Source organism: Podarcis tiliguerta (genome assembly GCF_965153285.1).
Source record: "Podarcis tiliguerta genome assembly, chromosome: 14".
Taxonomy (NCBI): domain Eukaryota; kingdom Metazoa; phylum Chordata; class Lepidosauria; order Squamata; family Lacertidae; genus Podarcis; species Podarcis tiliguerta.
The window spans coordinates 31,849,664-31,873,656 of NC_139547.1; the positions used below are offsets into that span (position 1 = coordinate 31,849,664).

Sequence of the window (23,993 nt, forward strand, 5' to 3'; positions counted from 1 at the left end):
AGCACACTAATAGGTTTTAATAAAAACTTTCAATTGGGCCAGTAAACCCCTCATTAAGCTGTTTTTAAAGCATGAATTTAAGAGCAGGGAGGGCAAGAGGTCGTGAGGAGCATTTAATTCACAACGGCTGGGGCAAGGTGCTCGCACAATTGGAAACAAGCACTGCAGCGTCCAGGGCCATATAAACATCCGACTCTGTCGCTAAAGGCCAGCTAAGTGACAGCTTGAAAAATAGATTTAATAAGGCAGAAGGGGAAACGGGTTTTTTACCCCAGTCGTACGCGGACAACAGGAATAATCAACAGCCCAATTGTCCCGTTTCTACAAATAAAAAAAAGTTATCGACACACAAACACAAAATCCTTTCCAGGCTAAGAAACAAACAGGACCCTGAATCAAGAGAGAGCAGAAGCAACTCCGAGAAACGTTTTTAAGATTCTCATTACTTTATATGAATAACAATAACAATAATATTTATGAAATGCCTAATGTCTCAAGGCCAGACCATAAAAACAGCTAAGATAGTTTCAAAAGCAGTACCAAAAGCAACCTGATGATAGGTTTAAAAGCAATACAAAACGAACTGCTAAGAGACCTCTTAATCCAGCTGGAAAAGATTGTTGAATCAAAAATGTCTTCCTTCCACCCCCAGGGAAATCAGAGATAGTGGGCGCCTTGCTTCTTCCTGTTTGTGTCGCCCCTCACTCCATCTAGATTTTATATTATATTTTCTTCAGGGCTGAACAAGCGTGTGTGAGGTGGGGGAGGGGAGAGAGAGAGAGAGAGAGAGAGAGAGAGAGAGAGCTTATTATAGAGATTGCTAACACTTTGCCCTCCAGATGTTTTAGGTAGGGGCTAAGGCTGATGGGAGTTGTAGTCCAAAATATCTGGAAGGTAGCAGGTTGATGAAGGATTTTTTTCCTGTAAACTGCCAAGTGCATTGTTGCCACTGCATAAAATTTATTGTGGGGTCAAACTACCAACAGCACAGAACTTGTTGTGGGTTTTGCCCTGGTTGCCAATCTGTTACTGGCCCTGTACATCTTAGGGTCAAGTTGCTTAAGAGAACGCCTTCTTTCTTATATACCCAGTAAGTCACTGCTTTCTGCTGGAGTTTTTCCTTCAAGTCCCCAAAATTTCAGAAACCTGCTCCACAGTAACTCTGAGCAGGGCCTTAAGTGTAGCTGCCCCTGTTTATTGGAAACAACACCCCTATTAAGATACTACAACAATAATAACAACAACAATATGGACTTCCCAGAAGCAACTGAAAACATTTCTATTTCAACAAACTTTCAAAGCTAGAAAAAAGGTCTCTGCCTCAGTTCCCTTTTTCATTGTATTTAACCCTATCCTCAGTTGTTCTTTGTACTGTTTTTTAAAACTATATTAGTGGTTCTTAATGGTAAGTCTGTACATCACATTGAGACAGGCTTTTCCAGCTGGATAAATGGATATTTACCACAAGTGTCCATTTGATAGGATTTTAGTCTTGTTTTAAATGTATTTTGTGCTTTTAGCTGTTCTTAATTATCTTATGTGTCAATCGCCTTGAGATAGTGGTTTAGAAGGCGATTAATAAATTAATTGTAGTAAGTAAAAGGCAATGTGTAACTTTATTATTATTAATAGTCGCCATAGTAACAGGAGCAAACTAGTCCTTACTTTGGGTTGCATTTCAACGTTGGAAAAAGGGTCCACCATCTGTAGCTGAGGGCTAAATTAAAGGACATTTCCCGGGGGGTGGATTCACCCCAAGCCCAGCAACAGATCTCTAGGTGGTGAGAACATTCTCATGACCCAGCTGGCCAGGAAATGGCTGAACACTGCGAACAGCTGTGGTAGAAGTGTCCCAGGCCTTTGAAACAGGTGCTTCTTGTTAAGCTCCACCTCTGGGACCAGGGAAGGTCTCTCTCCCTCCCTCTCTCCCCAAGGAATAGGGGGATCAAGGAGGAAGCCGGGCCATGGGAGACCGTCAAGGGCAGCAGAGCATGACAAACACGGTTAGGGCTCAGCTTTGTGGCAGTGACATCGCTGCAGAGAAATTCCAACCCCGAGGGCAACGGAGGCCATTGCACCCAGGGGGCACTCCCGACAGCATTAAACCTTGCCACACCTGGGCCAGAGACACCACCCTGGTTGTCGTCTTAGCAAAACAGTTCAAGAACAAGGCCAAGAACGTCGTCGGTTATTCAGAGGTGGATCTCTGCTAACGTAAAGGGTTTGTATGCAGAAATAAAAAATGAAAAATAATTAAAGCAGCCCTGCAGGATCGGAATAAAAGATTCCTCTAGCCCAGCGGCCAACCTGATACCCACAGGAAGCCCATTAGCAGGGCAAGAATGCAAAAGAAACTCTCTTGCTACACTCCCTACAGAGGCAGTCTGCCGCAGAACACAGACACCCCATTCGGGGGTAGACTGCTGCTGAATGCAAGTGTTCCATATAGGCCTCATGACAAGGTGAATTTAAGGCATTGCACTTGAGAAATAACTTCTGCCTGTGCAACAGACCTTCACCTTCCCTGCTCCTACTGCGCCCCCAGCCCAACCAAATCTGATCTGAGGTTTCCCCAACCCTCTGGAGCAAATTGGGGGAGGCGGGGAGAGAAGAGAAGTTCCATTGCACAAGTAGTGGTTTCATTCACTATAGCCCACTATTAATAAAGATGGTTTTTGTTTGAAATACGAGCCAATCTCAAAATATGCTTTAAAAAAAATAAAAAGGCAAGCAAGCATCATGCTTCCTGCAAGGGAACAGGAAGCACCCAGCGGGTACAAAGGATCCCAGCAGGAACTGTTAAGACTGTCCTTTGAAGTAAACACTACCCAGCGCTAAAGTGGGATTCCCCCCACCAAAAAAAAAAAAGCTCAGCAATATTTAAATGCCTTCTGACAACAACAGACAGACGACAAAATGTCACTGTTCCACAGTTCTATTATAACAAAAATATATTGTGGGTTTCCTGCATTCCTCGCCAAAAAAATAAAGAACCGCGGGGGGAGGCTTGAGGCATTTTTATTTCATTAATCCCAACTCAGAAGCATCTCATCCAAAAACAGAAGGAATGGAGCAGGAGCCTGCTGTGTACAAAGGGTTTGATTAACCAGGACTCAAAGACTTGACCCAGTTGAAGAAGAAGCTGTATCTCCTCATGTTTTTACATAAGCCAGAAATCGGGAGTGGTGGGTGAGCAGAGATGGATGGTGGTGGCAATCTCCTACAACATCCCCCAAAAAAGTTACTAGGAGGCACCGGGCACACCTGGCATGCCACTGGGTTGAAGCTGAAACCAAAAGCTCATCAAAGAAGCATCCACCACAAAGGTTACTATATGATATTTATAGTCCTGTGGCTTTGGGACTCAATGCCTTCTTACAAATTCACCTACCAGTGCAAGTTCTGACCGATTCATATGGCTCCTCTGGAAACCAAGCAAAACCTGGGCTGTGTGATAGGCATCAAGGTTCGGCCCACCATATGGTGATGCATGAGAGGGTCTTCTGTGTTGTGGAGTCCTGGCTCCAGAATCCCTTCCCCTGAAAGCCTGGATGGCAGAGGCCCTGATGGGCCTCCACAAGCAGGTAAAATCAGTTTCATTCTCCTGGATTTTTGGTAATAACTTAGTAGCCATCACCAATTGTTTGGCTTCGTGATGTTGCTCTATTACTGTTCATTAATTGGACTGTCTTAATAGTTGTCTTTATTTTTGCTCCCTGTATTTTTGTGCATTGATGGAAACCGCCCTGAGATCAGGTCGACACAAATCTACAGTCTACAAATGTAGTCTATGCAGTCTACAAATGTAGATAACAATGAATGGATGCCCTGGAAAGAATGAGTGAAAAAATTGTGGTGTTCCTACACTAAACTCCTGGAGTGGGGAAGCACACCATGCTTCTTATAGATAGGTGTGAAACTGGCATAACCTATCGGAAGTGTAAAATTCAAGTGATAAGAACAGAATAAGACTTTGCTCGGGTTCACCTCAAAGCCAGCTCGGATTGAATACAGCCCCAATTCTGAGCCAAGTCAACAGGCAGCATCTCCAGTGAACCTTCCAAGGTGGGACACTTTCCTAGCCAGTTCTAGCTCCTGCTAGAGAAGAAGAAAAGACAACAAACCTTTGAACCTGCTCTGGAATGCATCCGTAAGCCATGAACTGCTTGAGGTGGAACCCCACCCACATCCCCAGGCGCCTTTAAGAAAGGGACCTCCAAAGTGGCACTCAAGGGTCTCACGGGCCCACAGAGGCCTTCCCTGACCCCCACAGGGCTCCCACCCCTTTGCTGAAATTAAGCTTAAAAGAAGCAATTTATTATAGCTCAATGTGGAGCAGTGGTTAGACGCAGGGGTCAGCAAACTTTTTCAGCTGGGGGCGGGTCCACTGTCTCTCAGACCTTGGGGGGGGGGCGGACTATATTTTTGGGGGGGGAATGAATTAATTCCTATGCCCCACAAATAACCCAGAGATGCATTTTAAATAAAAGCACATATTCTACTCATGTAAAAACATGCCGATTCCCGGACCTTCCGCAGGCTGGATTTAGAAGGCAATTGGGCCAGATCCGGCACCCAGGCCTTAGTTTGCCTACCCATGGGTTAGAGCGTTAGGCTAAGACCATGGAGAACACTCAACTATGAAGCTCACTGGGTGACCTTGAGCCAGTCACTGCCTCTCAGCCTAAACTACCTCACAGGGTTGTTGTGGAGATTAAAGGAGGATGAGGAGAACCCTGCATGATACCTTGAGCTCCTTGGAGAAAAGTGAGGTATAAATGCAACAGTAAATAAATAAATGAGGAGCGGGGAAACTTTGAACTCCTGGGAGGAAAAGGTGGGATATAAATGCAATAAATAAATAACAACAACAGAGTAGGGTGAGGGGATGAGCCTGCCCAGAACAGTTTATCTGGTTTGCAAATGTGTCCATAAGTCCTAAAAGGTTATAACTATTTCCCTTTAAAAAAAAAAGGTGGGGGAGGGAGAATAGCAATAGAGAAATTTTAAAGTATTACATACCCCGAAAGTGCACGAAAATACAACTACTGAGGATTTTCTGAGTTATGTTCACTTACCAAAGGAATACCTGCAAAAGAAACGGGAGGGGAAATGTTACAATGCAAGATAAGAAAAAAAACGATGATAGGATCTGTTTGGTTGTTAATTGTGTTGCTCTATAATACAGATTTTTCCTAGTATTTATTGTCTTTTATCTTTATGATGTTTTAAGATATGTTGCAAACTGCTTAGCTTAGCTATTCTGGCAAATAAGTATGTAAGTAGTATATAAATTGTCTAAACAAATGAACAAAATATTCACAGGCCACTTTCAACATTTTTAAGTGGCAAGCTAAGAAGCAATTCCATATCATAGACATTTTGTTTGTCTTTCGAAAACACAAACACACACACTCCATTTGTTAATGCTTTAATGTTCTTCTAAGGCCTCTACAGCATTTTCAATGATTTGTTAATACTGCAAAGCTATCTGAAGGCTTTGAGCAGAAAGATGAAATACACTTTCTTTTAAAAGATCAATAAACAAATGAAAACAAGGCACTCAACAGGGGGCAAACAGCAAACCAGCTCCCCAACCCCCACCCCCAGGAAGCCCTTTGGCACATGCCTGTGGAGAAGGGGCCATAGCTCAGTGGTAGAGCATCTGCTTTGCATATAGAAGGTCCCAGGTTCAAATCTCGGCACCTCCAGGTGGGGATGGGAGAGACTCGCAGCCTGAAAACATGGTGAGTCAGTGCCACTCAGTGCAAGCAATGTTGAGTTAGATCAGTGGTTCTCAAAGGGTGTGGAAGGAGAGGATGGCAAGTGTGGCAGGAAGATTCAAGGACAATGATCATATTATAAAGTAGTTGTGTTCTATGTTATAAATCAAGCACTGTTAGGAGTTGTTTCTTTACGTCTTCCAATGTATTTCTTATCAATAAAAAGTTTGGCATGGCCTGAGCAAATCTTCATTCTGAAAGTGTGACCCAGAGGGGAAAAAAGTTTGGGAACCCTGAGTTAGATGGGTCAATTCTCTCATAGCTGCCTATGTTCTAGTACCTTCCGTGTAACAAATTGTTTGGTTTTTGAAAGGGAGGACCGTAGCTCACCGGTAGAGCACATGATTTACAGGTCCCAGGTTGTTATTATTTAAACCATGCTCATACTGCTTAGCCACAATAGTCTCTTAAGTGGTTTTCAAAAATGTAATACGAAAGATAAACACAAGTTAAAACTGTGGAATCAAACATCCATTAAAATGCCTGCTGAAATAGGAAAAGTCTACAACAGGCACCAGGTGGAGGGGTTCTGTCTGACCTCAAATGGAAGGGAGTTTCATAAAACTGGGCCCACAATACAGAACACAGCACAACCCCTAGAGATCATGCATCTGAGCCATGAGGGGCTACTAACAGTGACCCCCGCAAAGATGATGATCAGGCAGGGATAAAGGGGATTAGGCACTTCTTGAGGTAGCCTGGACCCAAATTGTTTAAGGGCTTTGTATATGAATATGCAAGCCTTGAACCTGGCCCAGTAGCTTAAGGGCAGCCAGTACAGAATTTTGAGCAGTGAAGTTATGTGATGGCAATCGTCTGTCCCAATCAACAGTCGAGCAACAGCTTTTTGCGCAAACTAGAGCCTCCAGATAGAGACCCGGGTGGCACTGTGGGTAAAAGCCTCAGCGCCTAGGACTTGCTGATCAGAAGGTCGGCGGTTCGAATCCCCACGGCGGGGTGCGCTCCCGTCGCTCGGTCCCAGCGCCTGCCAACCTAGCAGTTCGAAAGCACCCCCGGGTGCAAGTAGATAAATAGGGACCGCTTACTAGCGGGAAGGTAAACGGCGTTCTGTGTGCTGCGCTGGCTCGCCAGATGCAGCTTGTCACGCTGGCCACATGACCCGGAAGTGTCTGCGGACAGCGCTGGCTCCCGGCCTCTAGAGTGAGATGAGCGCACAACCCTAGAGTCTGTCAAGACTGGCCCGTACAGGCAGGGGTACCTTTACCTTTAGAGCCTCCAGACCATGCCCAAGTTCAATCTTCAGCCTCTCCCAAGACTGCTGTCTAAAACCTACAGAGCCACTGCCAGTCATGTTTCTGAGCTCTTGACTATCTTGTAATTTCAAATCCCACTTACCATGATGTCAACATCAGCCCTCCCCTTAATCTCATACACGATCCCCTTCTCCCAAAACATAGTGCCCATCCACCCAAAATCAGTCCCTGCGACACTCTGCCATTCAAGAACTCAAGGCAGTGCCACTGGAGACTTCCCACAAAAAGAGATAAACAAGCAAAACAATACATTAAATAAAAACCGGAGCGGTGTGCTTTAAAACCCCATGGAGAGCTGCTGGAAGCAGTTCCATTTAATCAGAAGTGAAGCTGTACCAAGGCACCGTCCAAGTTCACCATCAATTTCTGACACACTATTAAGTTGAAAGCCCCTTCGGAGGGTTAAGTAACATCTTGGGCAGCTGGTTTGAGTTGCTGCTAAGCTGTTGGCGTTCCACAGTGGTCATGGTGGTGGGGAGAGGGGGAAGGAAATGCGTTTACAAGGGTAGTAAACGAAAGCACTTGTCTGGTTTCTGGATCTACTTTATTGTGGTCCCCAATCTTTTAAGGAACTGCCCTATAATTACAAATATCCACATTCAAAAACAAGGGTAACATTTGCACTAAAATAAAAGTTTTCCCTGCCTCCTTTTTTAAAAAAAACAACAACAACAACTTGTGTTTGCTGTGTCCCAAAATAACAACCCATTTATACTAAAGAACAAGCATTCCTACCAAATTCCTTTGCTGGTTATCTTGGTTTGTTCAGGGGTCATTGTGTGTCTCTAGGGAACTGTGAGTTCCAACCACTGGACTGGACTTCCCCAACCAGATGCCCTCCAGATATTTTGGACTGCTGGCCAGGGCAGAAGTTCAAAACAGCCAGGCTATCTGGGACTAATGGGAGATGAGAGTCCAAAATGGCCGTGCTGATGGGAATTGCAGTACAAAACATCTGGGAACATCTATTGGAGAAGGCTGCATTGGAGGTAACAACCTTGCAGCTATTTCACACAGTTGCTCAAGACAGTTAGAAATCCCTTCTTCTTTTTCAACAACTTTTTCAACTTGTTTCAGCCCTTGAATTTACAGCATTGCAACCTAACTTCAAGGTCCCCAAAGAGCAGTAGTAGTAATAACTATTGTTATTATTGTTATTATTGTTGTTATTGTTATTGTTGTTAACCGCACCCTTCCTCCCCACGGGGCCAAGGGAGGCAAACAGATCCACAATTAAAAAATAAAAACAAAGAGAAAAAAACAAAACAGATGAAACATTCTGAAACAATTATAATGAAACACATCTAAAATCAGTTACAGTTAAAAACATCGTTCTATCCAGTGATCTCAGACTTGCCAGGAACAGTATTCATCTGCCTGGGTAAATAGGAATGCTTTCAAATTTCCTTTATTTCCACTTTAGTCACTTCTCTTTTCCGTTTTTACTGTAAAATTTCTATTGAGGTTTATCCTTCTGTGTAAATCTCTTGCTGGGGTTCACCCGCACACAGATACATACCGGTACTTAAAATAAAACTTTAAAAATAGTCCTAGCTGGATCAGGCCAAGGGACAGTAACTCAGTACATAACACTCATCCACCATCCTAAAGTCAAAAACCAGACACCTCCAGGAAGCCCATACCGAGAGACTTAATAAGTAATGACAACAAAACTGAAGAGATACTGAGAGGAAAGACTTCCAGGGACATTGCAGAGAAAGCCGACACTCCTTGCTGACAGCCCCAGTATTGTTACAATGGAGGCACCCTGGTGACAATGTGGGAAACTTTCCCCTAGGAAGGACCCGCCTCTCAGCTGACAGACAGAGAGCTTATTGCATGAAGGCAGCCTTGTGCTGTATTATATCATCAATTATTATTAATATTACTATTATTCAGTCAGATCTGAGTAGTCACATTATTGCAACTTCATTGTTTTGAAGAAGCAGAAATTCAATGGACCAAAATAGCGCCATTGCCACAAGCGGCCTGAGCTGCTATTGCTATTATTTAGTACGTATTATAATTATTATCATCATTGTCACCACCATGGCTTTTTGTATGTGTGACAGTATTCACCAGTACAGAGTGCCAACACATCTTAATTTTGCTGACCATGGCAGCCATTTTGTGCTGGTCCTGACAGCTCTATGCTCAATATATAAATACTGGGACATTCTTTTAAAACTAAAAAAGCACTGAATACTACATTTATATCCCACCTCCCTTCCTAGGAGCCCAAGAAGATCCACAGTCCCCTCAGAACAACCCTGTGAGGTAGGTTATACTGAAAAAGAGGGACTGGCCCAAAGTCATCCAGTCAGCTTCATGGCAGTGGGATTTGGACCTTGGTATCTCACTTTTAAGCACTACACCACAGCAGCCAAATGTATCTTAGAAATAATTATATCCCAGGTTTTCCTCTTCCAAGGTTATTTGGGTTATATCCAACTAAGAAGTAATCAGAGTAGTTCTACCGAAATTAATGAACCTGTGTTAGTCATGCCCATCAATTTCAATGGGTCTGTTATCTGTTAGACTAGCATGAGATGAAGCCCCGAAGTAATTCTGAAGAAACCTGGTGTTCTATATTACCCAACAGAATTTTTTTTTTTTTGGGGGGGGGGTCTATACTTTCAGGGCACATTTCTATAGCATCAAACTAGTGAAGTCTAATTTTAATTATTGGGGGGGTGGGAGTGCTGAAATGCTAGTCTTTGCTCCAGCTTGCCTCTTTCCGAAATTGCACTAACCAGCCTAGGATGTGTGTTTGATCTTTTACAGGATTAGGGCCAGGGGGCCAAGATCGCTCCAGAGGCAGCTCAAGATGGGATGAAAATTATTCCTTTCTGACATAAGCCGTCACTAAGTTATAATTTTGTGAACCAGGAGTATGTTTTCAATTAGCTTCGTTAGCCCCTGCTTGTACAGCTAAGCAGCAGCAGTGTCACATGGTATTAATTTTCGTTTCATTAATATGTCATATCAGCCGCACACGGCATTCTTTGAAACTGATACACCCGGCCGTCTCTCCCCGAGAACCACCACCACCACAATATCAGCAAGAGGTGCCAAAATCTGCTTCCTACAGGAAGGATGACCCCCCTGAGATCCTTTAACTTTTGGTTTAAGTTTCTAGAAATTATTCTTTTTTCCATTAGGAGGAGGGGAGGACAGGAGGAATGGCGAAGGCCATAGACTGGACCGTGATAAACAAAGGCATTTCTGAAGCTTATTGCCAAAGGGCTATTATGTTGTTGTTTGTGATGAAATGTTGCTTTCTGCAGCACGCCAAGTGAAAAGCGGCTCTAACACATAACACTTTTTGCCCCCAAAATGCACAAGAATATGTTATTGTTGTCACTGAAAGCTTTTAAACCAGCTCCATGGACTAGATCTAAATTTAATGGTTCCTAAAATGGGCAGTACCACCATCGGGGGGGGGGGGCTGAAGGTGTAAATTCCTATCAGACTTTGAAAAGCTGTTCTCACTGAACCAAGTTCATCAGTTTTGTTGAATGAATAGAACTACCGTATTTTTCGCCCTATAGGACGCACTTTTCCCCCTCCAAAAATGAAGGGGAAATCTGTGTGCGTCCTATGGGGCGAATACAGGCTTTCAGGAAGCTATCAGCAAGCCTGGGGAGCCCGCGGGAGTTCCCGCAGGGCTCCCTAGGCTGCGGATAGCAGCCTGGCGTGTGGGGCACCCTGAAGCAGACATCCGCAGCGTGGGGAGCCCTGCGGGAGTTCCCGCAGGGCTCCCCGCACTACGGATAGCAGCCTGCTGCACGGAGCGCGGGGTGCGCTGAAGCAGAGCGCCCTGCGCTTCGGGCAGACATCGGCCAGCCCCACAAGCTCGGGGGACAGCAGGGGGGGAAATAAAGGATTTCCCCCCCCCTTTATTTCCCCCCCCCAAAAAAACTAGGTGCGTCCTATGCGACGGAGCGTCCTATGGGACAAAAAATACGGTAAGTAGTTTTAACTGGATTTTGAGTAAGTGTGCAACTAATTGTTATTGTTTTGAATTTTTTTTTTTTTATGTTATTACCTTCTTTAGTGGGTCATGCAAACCGCTATTCTGAATAATGCATTTTATAGGGTAGGGGGCACTGGGAGTGAGTTTACGGGACGAAGAGGATGGTAGCCCCAAAAAAGTTTTGGAACAACTGATCTAGATGAAATAAGTTGCACTTCAATCTCACTGAAATGCTCTAATGTCATGACTGATCTGCCCCACTAATTTCAGTGAGACTTAACTGCAATACAGGTTAATTTTACAAGACTGTCGGAAGGATTACAGAGTTAATGAAGGATGTCAGCTAGTCAAAAGGCACTGCCTAAATATTAAGTGTTGTATCCAGCCTTCTCAGAGTAGACTTGTTGAAATTATTGGAACTCAGCTTGTTGTGTCCATTTTTCTTCTTCCAAGGGTCTCCTCTAAGTAGACCCAACATTGGATCTTGGCCTAAGGGTTGCATTCAGCTACGTTCTCCATGGAGCAGATCTATTGAAAATGATGGGCATGACTAACATAGAAAGGTTCATTAATTTCAGCGGGTCTCCTCTAACGAGAACATAGTTGGATGCAACCCCATATGTTGGATCCAGATGAAGCTAGTTATCACATATTGGAGCAGGGTAGGTGACTGAGAAAGCAGTGGATTGCAAGTGTGTTCATGGCTAAGGCAAGATTGAACTGGAGATCTCTTGAACCACAGATCACGCTTTCGTCCACTATATGACACCAGCTATGGTACCTAGGATGTTGATTCGATGTCTATGTTTACATTATCTGGAAAAGGCTCATCATGCAAATTGTATGTTATTCTTCTGATTTCAGTGCCACTAACCCAGGTCCAGATGGATGGGAGCATGAAAGCCTGAGCAACTGACTTCCAAAGACGTAAAATCAGATAATTGATGGTATCACTTTAAATTCACAGAATTGATGGTATCACTTTAAATCCACAGTACAACGGGGGGGGGGGGGTGTCCTCCTCATGAGCAAGACAAGACCAATGTCTGTTCTCAACTCGACATCAGACTAGGAGGACTAAATCAGAATCTTGGTGGCTTCTCCCAGACTTTGGAACTTCCACCCTAGAGAAGTCAGACTGGCTCCCTCCTTGTCCACATCTGTCAGCAGGTAAAGACTTTTTTGTTCCCACAGGCTTTTGGGAAAGGACTGATTTTAATGAAAGGGCTGGTGCCATGTTGTTTTTATTATACTTATTTGTATGGTTTTAACAGATTTTATACATGTGTATAGTTCTTTTTTTTAATGATTGTTTTTTCTATGTTTTTAGCAGTTCTCATTTTTTTATATGCAAGCCGCCTTGAGTCCCATCAGGGGAAAAGTTCAGGTATAAAGAAATACATAATAATAACAATCTCACAGGCACAAGAATTCAACCAGAATGACTGACAGAATCCAGATTTTTTTAAAACAAAACCAAATACACACCAAATGCAGTACCAGAGATCAGGATGAAGGCAGCAGCTACTGCAACCGTACAGTTGCAGTGAGGTGCACGATGAGGACTAGCAGATTGCACAAACTGGGTTACTGAAATTTTGACTGCAATCCAAAACATGGAAGTATTAAAATGTTATTCCGCTCTCCATGTTATCCAGCAGGCACCAGACACAGCATCTTTTAGATGCTTGCTGAGAACTTCACTCCCCCCCCCCACATCCATTCTGGATCGTACTGCTCAGCAATCCAGCATTTTGTATATGTGCAGATATATTCTGTTTTCATATATGTTTTAGAGTTTTGATTTTGTATTGTAAACAGCTTTCAGATTTGGTGTGTATGCACACGTACATGTGTGTGTGTTTGTACACACACACACACACACACATATAAATATAAAGACACATGGATTAATAACAAAAACAAAGATCAATACATACAGATGTATGATGCCAAATCTCTTGATGCCAAATTTCCGCAACCAATATATCCAAACAGGTACTTCTTCCAAAGTTCACTGCACACTCCAAGAACATAGCTCATTATCAGGAAATCCTAAAACAACAGAACAACCTTCCCCCAGCTCTACAATATGTTTTGAATTCCTGCCTTGGCTTCAATTCCAAATCCCCAAGCTTTGTTAAAGTAATCCTAATCCGATCATAGGTTGCTTCTCATAGGAGAAACCACCAACGTGTCTTCCCTTCAAATAGGAAAAGCCAGGAAGTTATGGAGTGGAACAAAGCAGGCTGGAGGAAGTCAATCTAGCCTTATACCACCCATAGAAAAAGCTGCAGGCCGCAAGCATAAGAGCATAAGAACCCTGCTGGATTGGAACAAAGGCCCACCTAGTTGACCATCCTATTCCCACCGTGAAGAGCCAGCTGCCTATATGAAGCCTGAAAGTAAAAGAACTCCCCCTCCTTGCAGCAATTTCCCAGCAACTGGTATTCGGCCACCTCCGGCGCAGAGAGTACAGTACATAGCCATCATGACTAGTAGCCACCCAGAAAGTCACAACTGCGCAGAAAACAAAAGATTCGGAGGAGACATGTTATTGGAGACCCATCCGTCCAAGTACAGCAGAATTATTGTGGGAGGGCCGCGGGTGCCGCTTGGGACGCGGGTGGCACTGTAGGTTAAACCACAGAGCCTAGGACTTGCCGATCAGAAGGTCGCGGTTTGAATCCCCACGACGGGGTGAGCTCCCGTTGCTCAGTCCCTGCTCCTGCCAACCTAGCTGTTCGAAAGCACGTCAAAGTAGAAGTAGATAAATAGGTACCGCTCCGGCGGGAAGGTAAACGGCGTTTCTGTACACTGCTCTGGTTCGCCAGAAGCGGCTTAGTCATGCCGGCCACATGACCCGGAGGCTGTGTGCCGGCTCCCTCGGCCAATAAAGCGAGATGAGCGCCGCAACCCCAGAGTCGGTCACAACTGGACTTAATGGTCAGGGGTCCCTTTACCTTTAAGAACATAACAAGAAGGCAGTGTGGCCCATCTAGCCCAGCATCCACTTCTTACAGTGGCCAACCGGATGCCCCAGTGGGAAGCCCACAAGAGGGACCTGAGAACAAGAGCCCTCTCCCTGCCTGCAGTTTCCAGCAACTGGTTTTTCAGAAACATGACTGCCTCCAATGGTGGAGGTAAAAACGTAGCCATTGGGGTGAGTAGCCGCTGATAGCCTTCTCCTCCGTGAATTTCTCTAAACCTCTTTAAAAGCCATGCAAGCTGGTAGACACCACTGCCTCTTGTAGGAGACAGTATCTTGCCCTTTCTCCCTCGTGGAACCCAAAGTGGTACACACGATGAGATTCTAAATACAGTATTGATAAATACATTATGCACATGTGGTTCCAGGTACTGACTAGACCCAAACCTGCTTAGCTTCAGGCAAAGGGGGTGGCCATGTGTGCCCTCAACCTATACCCTGGAACCAGTTGTTGTTGTTATGCCGCCCATCTGAGTGGGTTGCCCCAGCCACTCTAGGCGCAAGTTTGAGCAAGTCAATTCTAGGCACACACACAACCCAGATCCTCTGGAAAGCACAAGGAAGATGTGGCGAGCTCTCTGCAGAAAAGGGGGAAAGGCTGCAGCTCAACGTAGAGCATCTGCTTTGTGTACAGACAGTCCCGAGTTCAAGCCCTGATGGCAACTCCAGGTAGGACTAAGAGAGATTTTTGTCTGAAATCCTGGAAAGCTGTTGACAATCAGTGTAGACCAGTGGTCCCCCATTAGCTAAGTACTACAGACCCCCTGTTTTTCAAAAGCCAAGACAGGGACCCCCTGCTTTTGAAAATGTTGATATGTCTGTTGTAGGTTTTGTTATGGGAACGGTGCCACCATACCCCCCCCAACATGTCCCAGCGCTAGACTGAGACATGCGTCTTCCAGGCAGTTCCCACACGAGAGCACAGCACCCCAAAATGGGATGTCCCAGACAGTTGACAGGTATGTGCCAAAAACCCCTGAGTGGGTTATGTGGACCCTCCGGGGTCCATGGACCACAAATTGGGAACCACAAGTATAGGCAATACTGAGCTAGGTGCACCCAAGGGAGTTCCTCAAAAAGGTAGAAATGTCGAACAACATTTATCCTGAAGAATGAATGTTATTTGCTCGCTCTGCTATAAAACTGGAGAGGCCTGGGCCCCTTAGGGTACATCAACAGGCACGTAGCAGAAACCTTCACTGATTTAGGCTGCAAAAAAGGAAGAAAAGCAAAGGGGGCAGTCCCTCTGCTGAAGCTTCCTTTCCGTCCTGCGTCTCAGCCAGCTGGACTGGAGTTGAAAAGAGTCACACTCAAGTCAACAGCGCCTGGTATCTGAAGCTTCTGACCCAAAACAAATAGATAAATGCTTCAAAAATTAAAATAAGAAGGGACTTTAAAAGAATAAATTGGCCCTTGCTGGCAGGGAAAAAACAGAAGAGGGGAAACTGCATTGCTCTTCAAAAAAAAGAGAGAGAAAAATAACCCATCAGCTTATCTACCTTTGAACTGGCTTCCCATCAGAAACCTCACACCGGCCACTCATGTAACTCAAGACTTTGTCTCCACTCACCAGATGCTAGAAAACAAAAAGGGCTCAGGATATCCAGGTGCACCAACCGGGTGCCAAAGAAAAAATATCCTTTTGGATGCTCCTGCATGAAAATCTTTCTTGCTTCCAAATTCCATGTATCAGTATCAAACCAGAGGTTGGCCTGGAAAAGGAAGCCCAATGAAGGATAGGGATAAACCCACATTGGTGGAGGGTCCTGAGTCGCATATAGCTTGCCCGCTGCCTCACTCTGCCACGCACTGGACAGCTCCTGTGCTCCTTTCTCTCTGGCATTCGGGCATCTCAGAGGCACAGAAGGAAAACTGGGGGTCCTTTTATTTACGTTATGAATTTCTTTCCGTAAAACATCCCAAAAAGATTTAAACAAAAAGTAAATACAAATTTCTAAGAAGGTAGATACAGACTAGGATTTTCAAAAGATCTCCACTTAAAAGTCTTGTTGGAAAAGGAAGGCCTTCAGTGGATACTGGTAACTTCCGTATTGGATTACTGCAATGGGGTCTAGATGGGTCTGTCCTTCAAGACGTATTCTAAACTTCACTTGGTACAACAAACAGTAGCCATTTCAAAACTGCTGCATTGGCTGCCGGTTCATATCCAGAATCAGCCTCCTTCTGCAAATAGGTGTGTTCAGAAAGGTAGACCAGAACTTCTAGAGCATGGAGCATTCAAGACCACACCAAAGTCTACAACAAGGCCCTAAGAGGGAGGTTCTAGGCCTCCAAGGGCACCATGGAGCATACCAAACTACTGCCTCCCATTTTGAATAAATTGCCAACTTGCATGTGAAATGCTTTGGACTAAGTCCCATCAGCTGCAGCCTAGCACCGCCGTGCTCCCATGAACCCACAATTATACAGCCACGTTGGCTGGGGATGATGGGACTTGTACTCCAAAGCAACTGGAGGGCACCAGGTTGGCAAAGGGCAACACGGCACCCAAAACTGGCCACGGTTAGCAGAGACTGGTCCAAACAGACCCAGGTTCAACATGATGCTCCAGCCCAGAAGCCATGATGGGCAAGGAATGGAACGTGCAAGAAGTACGGCAGAAATCTCAGCTAGTCTGGCTTCTGAAAACTACCCTCTCCAGCAGGAAAGTTAAATAGCAGACAGTTAAAGTATGGAAATCACTCTCACAGGAGTGACAGCCATCAACTTGGATGGCTTTAAAACATGATTGGGCAAATTCGTGGAAGAGGAGTAGGCTATCAATGGCTACTAACCATGTTGACTGTGTTCTGTTTCCACCCTTAGAATAGTGTACTGAGTTACATTTTTTCAACTGGTGCGGTATATTAAACAAATAAATCCACACCACTTCGTACCCCAAGCTCCATTTATTAATTATTATTTTAATACCCCACAAAGATACATCTAAGCAACTGAATGTCACGGTATATATGCAAGAATAATGACATTCAGGGAAGTCTGAATGGGGCAGGATGGAAGCAGAAGAATTTTCAACAGTCAACAACCCACTTTTTAAAACTATCCCACCCCTCTTTACAACATTAACTCCATTTCATATTTCACCATAATTTATACTGCCTCTAAAATTGAGATGAATGGGGGGCAACACCTAGTTCCACTCCCCTTAACCTCGTCCTCCTTGATCAAATTGCTATGTGGTTCTCGACAAAAGCTACCGTTTGCCATAAATTATCCAGTGAGGGAGCTGAATCCAACTTCATATGTTTTGCGGGCGCACACACACACACAAAGGGAATCAGTAACCCCAAATAACAATCCAGCCTCAAATATCACACGTGGTTCCTTCAAAGCCGCAGTCCTGCTCCAGCAAAGAAAGAGCCAGAAAAGTCAACATTCCCAAGAGGCACCATGTGGCCTCCCAAGGGAGCCAAGTTTATGTGCCCATTAAGGAAGGCTCAGCAAGTTGAGCATGATCCTGCTGTCAATCAAGTCCCACAGCCCTCTGGACAACTGGAGCAAAGGAACCCTGGAGTTTCTTCAGCAAGGTTCCCAAAATCCATTTGTTGTGCTCACCACAGTGAGGGTCCCATCCCCTCTAAGGCATTGTTATCCAAAGAATCAGAGAATTGTAGAGTTGGAAAAAATCCTAATGCCTGTAGTGCAGGAATTATTACTTCTTCTTGTTGTTGTATTTATTGCCTGCCCTTCACCAGCTGGTCCCAACAATGAAAAATTCAGAATTAAAAACACTTAAAACAGCCCACAACCACAGGAATAGGGAGAACTCTGAAGACACATATCTCAGGTGCCAAGGGTCAGGAGAAAGTGATGAATCTTCAGCATTCATCAAAGGCTATACAGTGAAGAAGCCAGGCAAGTGGGGAACGAATTCCACAACTTCGGGGCAGGCACAGAGAAGGCCCTCTCCTGGGCTGCCACTCACTGAACATCTGAGAGAGGTGGAACTACCAAGAGGGCCCCCACTGCTGATCTTAACACCTAGGAGGGTCTGTAGGGAAAGAGGCAACTTTTCAGGTATTTGGGGCCCATGTCATTTAGGGCTTTGAACATCTTGCTTTGGGCGTAGAAACAAAATGGCATGATGAGCCCCAGCCTTCTTCCTCAAGATGGATCTGGGGAGAGAATGAAGGTATCATCCCATCATTCATGTTGTGTTTCTAAGGCAATCGGAGTGCCAACCCCAAACTGCCATAGCCCAGAAATCAAATTCCACATACACACCCCAGCTATCTTAGATTTCTTACCTATTCCTAGTAGACATATTCATTGGACGGGATTCTGGCATAGAGGCATGGAGAATCGTTATTTATTTAAAACGTTTCTTAACCATTCTACATCAAAGGAATGGGACATTCCTACAAATATGAGTTATAGTCCAAAACATCTGGAGGGCATGAAGTTGGGGGTAGGGGTGGGGAGCCTATGAGATGTTTCATTATTTCTACATCACCATCTTAATAACTTGAGGGTCCTCAGAATGACAAGCAGCAAGTCTAACAGAGAAGATGTACCAACCAACTTACCAGACCTGTCCCACGTTAATTAAGGAGAGGTAGAGAGCCCACAGGGAAGCCATGAGGATCACATTGGCGCAGCCGGTGACCAGGACAAAAGATGAGATCCCCAGGCCAGCCACAGCAAAGACATCCAGGACACTGTCCATGCTGGACCAATCCAAAAACCAAATTAAAGTGGGGGCATAGCTTAAGGCGTCCAAGTTTATCTTCCCCTTGAAATAGCGCTTGACACTCTCCAGGTACAACTTGCAAGGGAGGAGTCCCTGGTCTCCAATCAGGGCCTTGTTTTGATGCTTAGCCACCAAAAAAGCTACAACTGCAAAGAAAAAAGATGAGGGGAAAGGCGTGTTAGTGGAGACACAACAGTCCAAGCAAAGCAGAATTATTGTAGGAGAAAGAAGAGGCTGCTGTATCAGGCCAGTGACCCATCTAGTCCAGCATCCTGTTCTCAAAGTAGTCAACCAGGTGGCCCAATGAGAAGCCCACAAGCTGGACCTGAGTGCCACAGCACTCTCCCCTCCTGCAGTTTCCAGCAACTGGTATTTCGAAGCATTCCTGCCTGCAACAGTGAAGGCAGAACATAAGCCATCAGGGGTAGTAATCATTGATAGCCTTATCGTCCTCCATGAATTTGTCCAATCCTATTTTAAAGCCATCCATATTGATGGCCATCATTGCCTCTTGTGGGAGTAAATTCCAGCTTGCTTGCTTAGAGCATTTGCTGCCTCTTTTAGTAATTTGCTACCTACTGATTTGCTATGAGTTGCTGTTACTCTTAAGGCTTTTATCTTTTTACAGATTGCGTGTATTCTTCTCATCTTGTTTACTTTTACTATAAACCACCCTGTGGCTTGTGTAAAGGATGGTGTGTATATATATAAATCATCTAAATAAACAAATGTACATGTTATTCTCTGCATACTGTAAAATTGTATAAATCAGAGAGAGGAGCTGAGGGAAGCCTCGGGGTGGGGGGGAGGGTTTGATGTGGAGGTGGGGAAATGGGGGGAAAAGAATGATTATAATATGTTTTTATATTTTGTTACGTTGAAATTGTTAATAATTTTTTTTAAAAAAAATAAACAAATAAATGTAACCAGGTTACATTGGCTTGCCAGCCAACATATGCCTAAATAATATACGGGGGGGGGGGGTAGAGAGGGAAACCAAACCACCCTTTTTTGTTCAATTTGTTTGCTTGGTCACCTGTAGGCGACACTTACCCACCACAGGCAGCTAGGCAAGCAGGTGCCTGGTAGGCTATAACATTCCACCATCACACCAAAGCAGTCGTAAATGATAGTTAAGACACATAAAGAAATCCAAATCAAGCCTGCAGCCTTCATGAAACTTCCCCCACAGTTTAATATATCCACCTCTGGTTAAAAATATTTTTTCGCTTCCTTCCAGGGTGAGGGTCGGTGAGGAGTGGGGAACCCTCCACAACCTAATTTACCTTGATTAACACTGCAATTGGCCAAGGAGTTTTTCCTCAAGTGCTAATCAAAATTTACCTCAAAATTGCTGGCCTGCCATCCAACTGCTCATCAGCTCCTAGAAGTACAAATTATACTCCTGGCTTGAGAGCAAAGATAAACAAAGGAAGAGCAAATGAAGACTAAGATACACTCTGACAAAAACGGAAATAAAATGGAGAGTGTACACTGTTATTTACATGCAGGTTGGACATAACGGAAACATCTAGAAGCTGTACACACGAGGCCACAAAGAGGCCCCTGAAATAGAGGCCTGACAGGTTCACAATTGCAAGAAGCTCAGTTGGGATGCATTCACACAGTACTCCATTTGACGTTTTCCCTAATTGCTAATTTCCATATTATATTTAAGCTTTCACACAATGTAAAAGTCACTTCTGGAAATCTAGCGGAACACAGTAGAAGCTGTTCATTTTCATATTGTTTTAAAGCTATTTTCTGTGCGTTACATGGGATAAGGTCGTAGATAGGAAGATGCCTTATTCAGAGTCAGACCATCCGTCTATGTACAGTTGCCCACTACCTGCACTTTCCAGAAACAGTTGAAAACATTGTTCCAGTGGTGTACCCCAATCTGGACAACCGGTCTCTACCGCAAGTTTCCACTTGTTAGGAATTGGGTCCAGTTTTAGACGTATTTCTTGTTTCTGTGTTTTTAGCTATTTTCAGTTATCTTACGCGTAAATCGCCTTGACACTGTGGTTTAGAAGGCAATTAATACATTAGTGGTAATAATAAGAACAACCCAGCAGGCACAGAGTCTCAACCATCCGGACTTGTTAGGTCTGCTGATCTAGCCCCAGCCTTTTCTTTGTGTTGCTCTCCCCACCCAAAGATTGTCATGGTGCGAGGAAGAAATAATCTCGATATTCATGCTCGATAAGGATGAAAAGATGTGAAATGCAAAACATTCGAGACACATCTGCTTCTCCCCATTCCCACCCAAACTTCTTACAAAAAAGCAATAACAAATACAAAAAAGCAATCAATTTTCTTAAAATCAGTTAAAAGTGCTGACCACATGTAGTAGTGAACCACGAAGGAAAGATGCCTTATAAAGGGAAAGGCCAATAGTCCACTGAGGTCCGTACACAAGCAATGGGGAAGTATCAGGCCTAATTAACCCAGACCAGGGTCCTAATTTGGCCAGCGAGGCTATTTTATCCAAGCCCCACACTACATCTGACATCTACATGCAGCACATGGTTAAAATATGGCACTCGCTCCCCCAAGAGGCAGTGATGGCCACCAACTTATCGCTGGCTACTAGCCATGATGGTTATGGGCTGCCTCCACAGTTGGGGCAGTAATGCATCTGAATACAAGGTACTGGGAACCGCAGATGGGTAGAGAGCTCTCATGCTCAGGTCCTGCATACAGTCTTCCCATAATGGGCATCCAGTTGGCCACTGTGAGAACAGGATGGTTGACTAGGTGGACCATTTCCCTGTTCCAGGAAGCTCTTCTGGTGTCCTCATGTCATATATGTAAATATGTGGTTGCAAATGAACAACCGGGAGGCTTAAAATGTTGTCCCAACTGTTCCTTAGAAAGCAAAGATTGAACTTGGCACCTTTAACCAAATGCAAAGTATCACTAAGAATAATTCCTGTCGGAAGGAGAACCTCAAAGCAATGCTAGTTGATGACTTGCAAGCCCTGCCTTGGGCTAGTCAGGATCTTCTTTTGCAGCATGGTTTGAACTCAAGCCACCCTACAAATGGAAAATTGGTCACCTGACATCAAGACAACATCAGGCGAGTGGAAGGTGGGTGGCCACTCCCACCTATCCAGGTTACAAGCTGGGGTGGTGGGGCCTCAGGATCTTGCCCATTCATTGAAAAGATTCCCTATCTGTGGCTTACACTGATTGGCATAGGCTCTCCAGGGTTTTAGACAGAGAGTCTCTGCAAGCACAACCCAGAGATGTCAGGAATTGAACCTAGGACCTTCTGCATGCAAAACAGCTGCTCTACCGGTGAGCTTTGGCTCTTGAAAGAATAGTTATGAAATACACACACCTGCAGCTTTCTTTTGCAAAGCTAGAAACCTAAAGACCATTCTCAAAAGCAGAGCTTGCTGGAATTGCAAGAGGTGACATGATAGAAATTTGTAAAAATTATGCTTGCTTGCTTGCTTTGCTTTATATACCACCCTTCATCAAAAGATCTAAGGGCATTTCACAAGATAGAAAGTGGAGAAAGTGGACAGTGAAAAGTTTTTCTCCTTCTCTCATAACACTAGAACTCAGAGACATCCAAAGAAGCTGAATGTTTGAAGTTTCAGGAAGCAGAGGGAGGAGATACCGGTAATCAAAATACTGAACTGAACTGATTTTTAGCAATCTGATTTTTTAAAAACTATGCATACAGAAAATGATTATTTCTGTGGAAAGTAATACTGTAAAATACTTGGAAGCTGAACTAGTAGAGTAGAAGCCAAGTACAAAGCTATCTGTTTGCACTCATTGCCCCAGGAGGCATCACTCTCCCTTCAGCTTGTTTCTGTGCAGAGTGAGCCACAACAACAGCCTTTGCAATCATTTTTCTTATTTGCAGGGAAGGAGGGGGAGTTTTGCCCGACGCCTTCCGGTTTCCTGATTTATGAGAATGTCCCAATGAATTCAATGGGGTATGTGGGAGGTTAGGATTTGCAGTCTTGCCAGTTTCTTTTTTAAAAAAATAAAAAGCTGGAGAGAAAGATGCTTATTATCTATCCCCACCCCACCAAATAAAAATCGTTTGCTGGAAATAGAGAACTGATGGCGAGGATTTGCAAGCCCCATCGCCGATTTCTCCATCTCTGCCTCCCCGTCCCCTGCCAGGCAGGCACTCACAGTAAATGAAGGCGGTGGCGCGCAGCAGCACCAGGCGCGTTAGCCAAAAGGTACCAGGGCGCAAGGCGGAGGGAGCCGGGGGGATGCGCGACTCCTTCGCGCCGGGGTCTGAGGCGGCTGCGACCGCCTCCCCACCAGCCCCTCGCCGCCGCCTCAGGTCCTCCCTACTCGTAGCCATGCCTGTCTGAAGTGGGCGGGCCCGATTGCCTGGCGCGGTACAGCGCGTGCGCCCGCATCCCCGGGCGGCGTATTTTGGAGACGCCACGGAGCGCGCGGCCATTGGAGAGGGCAGTGGCGCACGCGCGCCCGGGTAGCTTGACTTCGGGCGCTCGTTTGCTCTTGCTGCGAGCTGATCACGCGTAGGACTGGAGTCTGCAGTGGTGAACTCAAGGGGGAATTCCTAATTAAATGAATGAAATAATTATATCACGTCGTTTAATTGCCAAACTGGCTTCTGTGAAGTTCGCAACATGTGCTGGATTTTTGTGCTGTGCCGCAAGACGGATTTTGAAAGATCCAAGCACGATGAGGCTTAACAGCCAAATAAAAAAGCAGAGCGTCAGACTATCCATTCATTTGCATGGAAAGGAAAATTGAATACTGTAGTTTGAAATCCCAGCGAGAACCTTGAATCGAATGGTTTGCAACGATGACTTGTTAATTTGAGCAAGCTAGAATTAAGAGCACCCCCAATAAGTGCTGAAGTTTCATTTTAGTCTTGATTTCAAGTAGAGGTTATATTTTCTCATCCTTTATGTTTCTCTTTTTCTGTTGTCCTGGCAACGACTTATGGCTGTAAGCAAATAAATATTTATCTGATGATAATAATGTCACTCTGACAGTCTTGTCTTCCTCTCTGCAGTTACTAAAGGTATACTTCAAAAGTCTGGTTCTGTTGCCACCTTTCATCTGGTCACTTTCAGTAGCCAGGGGACTCGCCCTCTGGGTTCAAATATGAGCATCAGTAGCAGGATTTGGAGGCTCTGCACAACCTGAAATGTTGGTCTGTTAGTTTCATATGCCTCTATGTATTGAATGGAAGCAGGGCTGGTACATTTATAAATAAATCAATTAACATTGCATTCACACTCTGAGTCTG

General features: G+C 44.7%; 1 protein-coding gene across 3 annotated transcripts in view; it reads right to left on the reverse strand.

Annotated features, from left to right (window-relative positions):
* LMF1 (lipase maturation factor 1) overlaps window positions 1–23,110 on the reverse strand; it is a 152,538-nt gene extending 129,428 nt beyond the window's left edge. For 2 of the 3 annotated variants that reach the window (XR_014505038.1, XM_083414121.1), the window contains exons 1-3: window positions 22,895–23,110; window positions 18,570–18,879; window positions 5,079–5,089 (exon numbers count right to left, since the gene is read on the reverse strand). Coding sequence is in view for 2 of the 3 variants with exons in the window: in XM_083414121.1 (XP_083270247.1) it covers window positions 5,079–5,089; window positions 18,570–18,879; window positions 22,895–23,072 (499 nt within the window). In the remaining variant the exon portion in view is untranslated. Of the gene's footprint in view, window positions 1–5,078; window positions 5,090–18,569; window positions 18,880–20,077; window positions 20,229–22,894 lie in introns of those variants that run through there. The other variant, XM_083414122.1, reaches the window with a different exon arrangement.
* Between the last annotated feature and the right edge of the window lie 883 nt (window positions 23,111–23,993).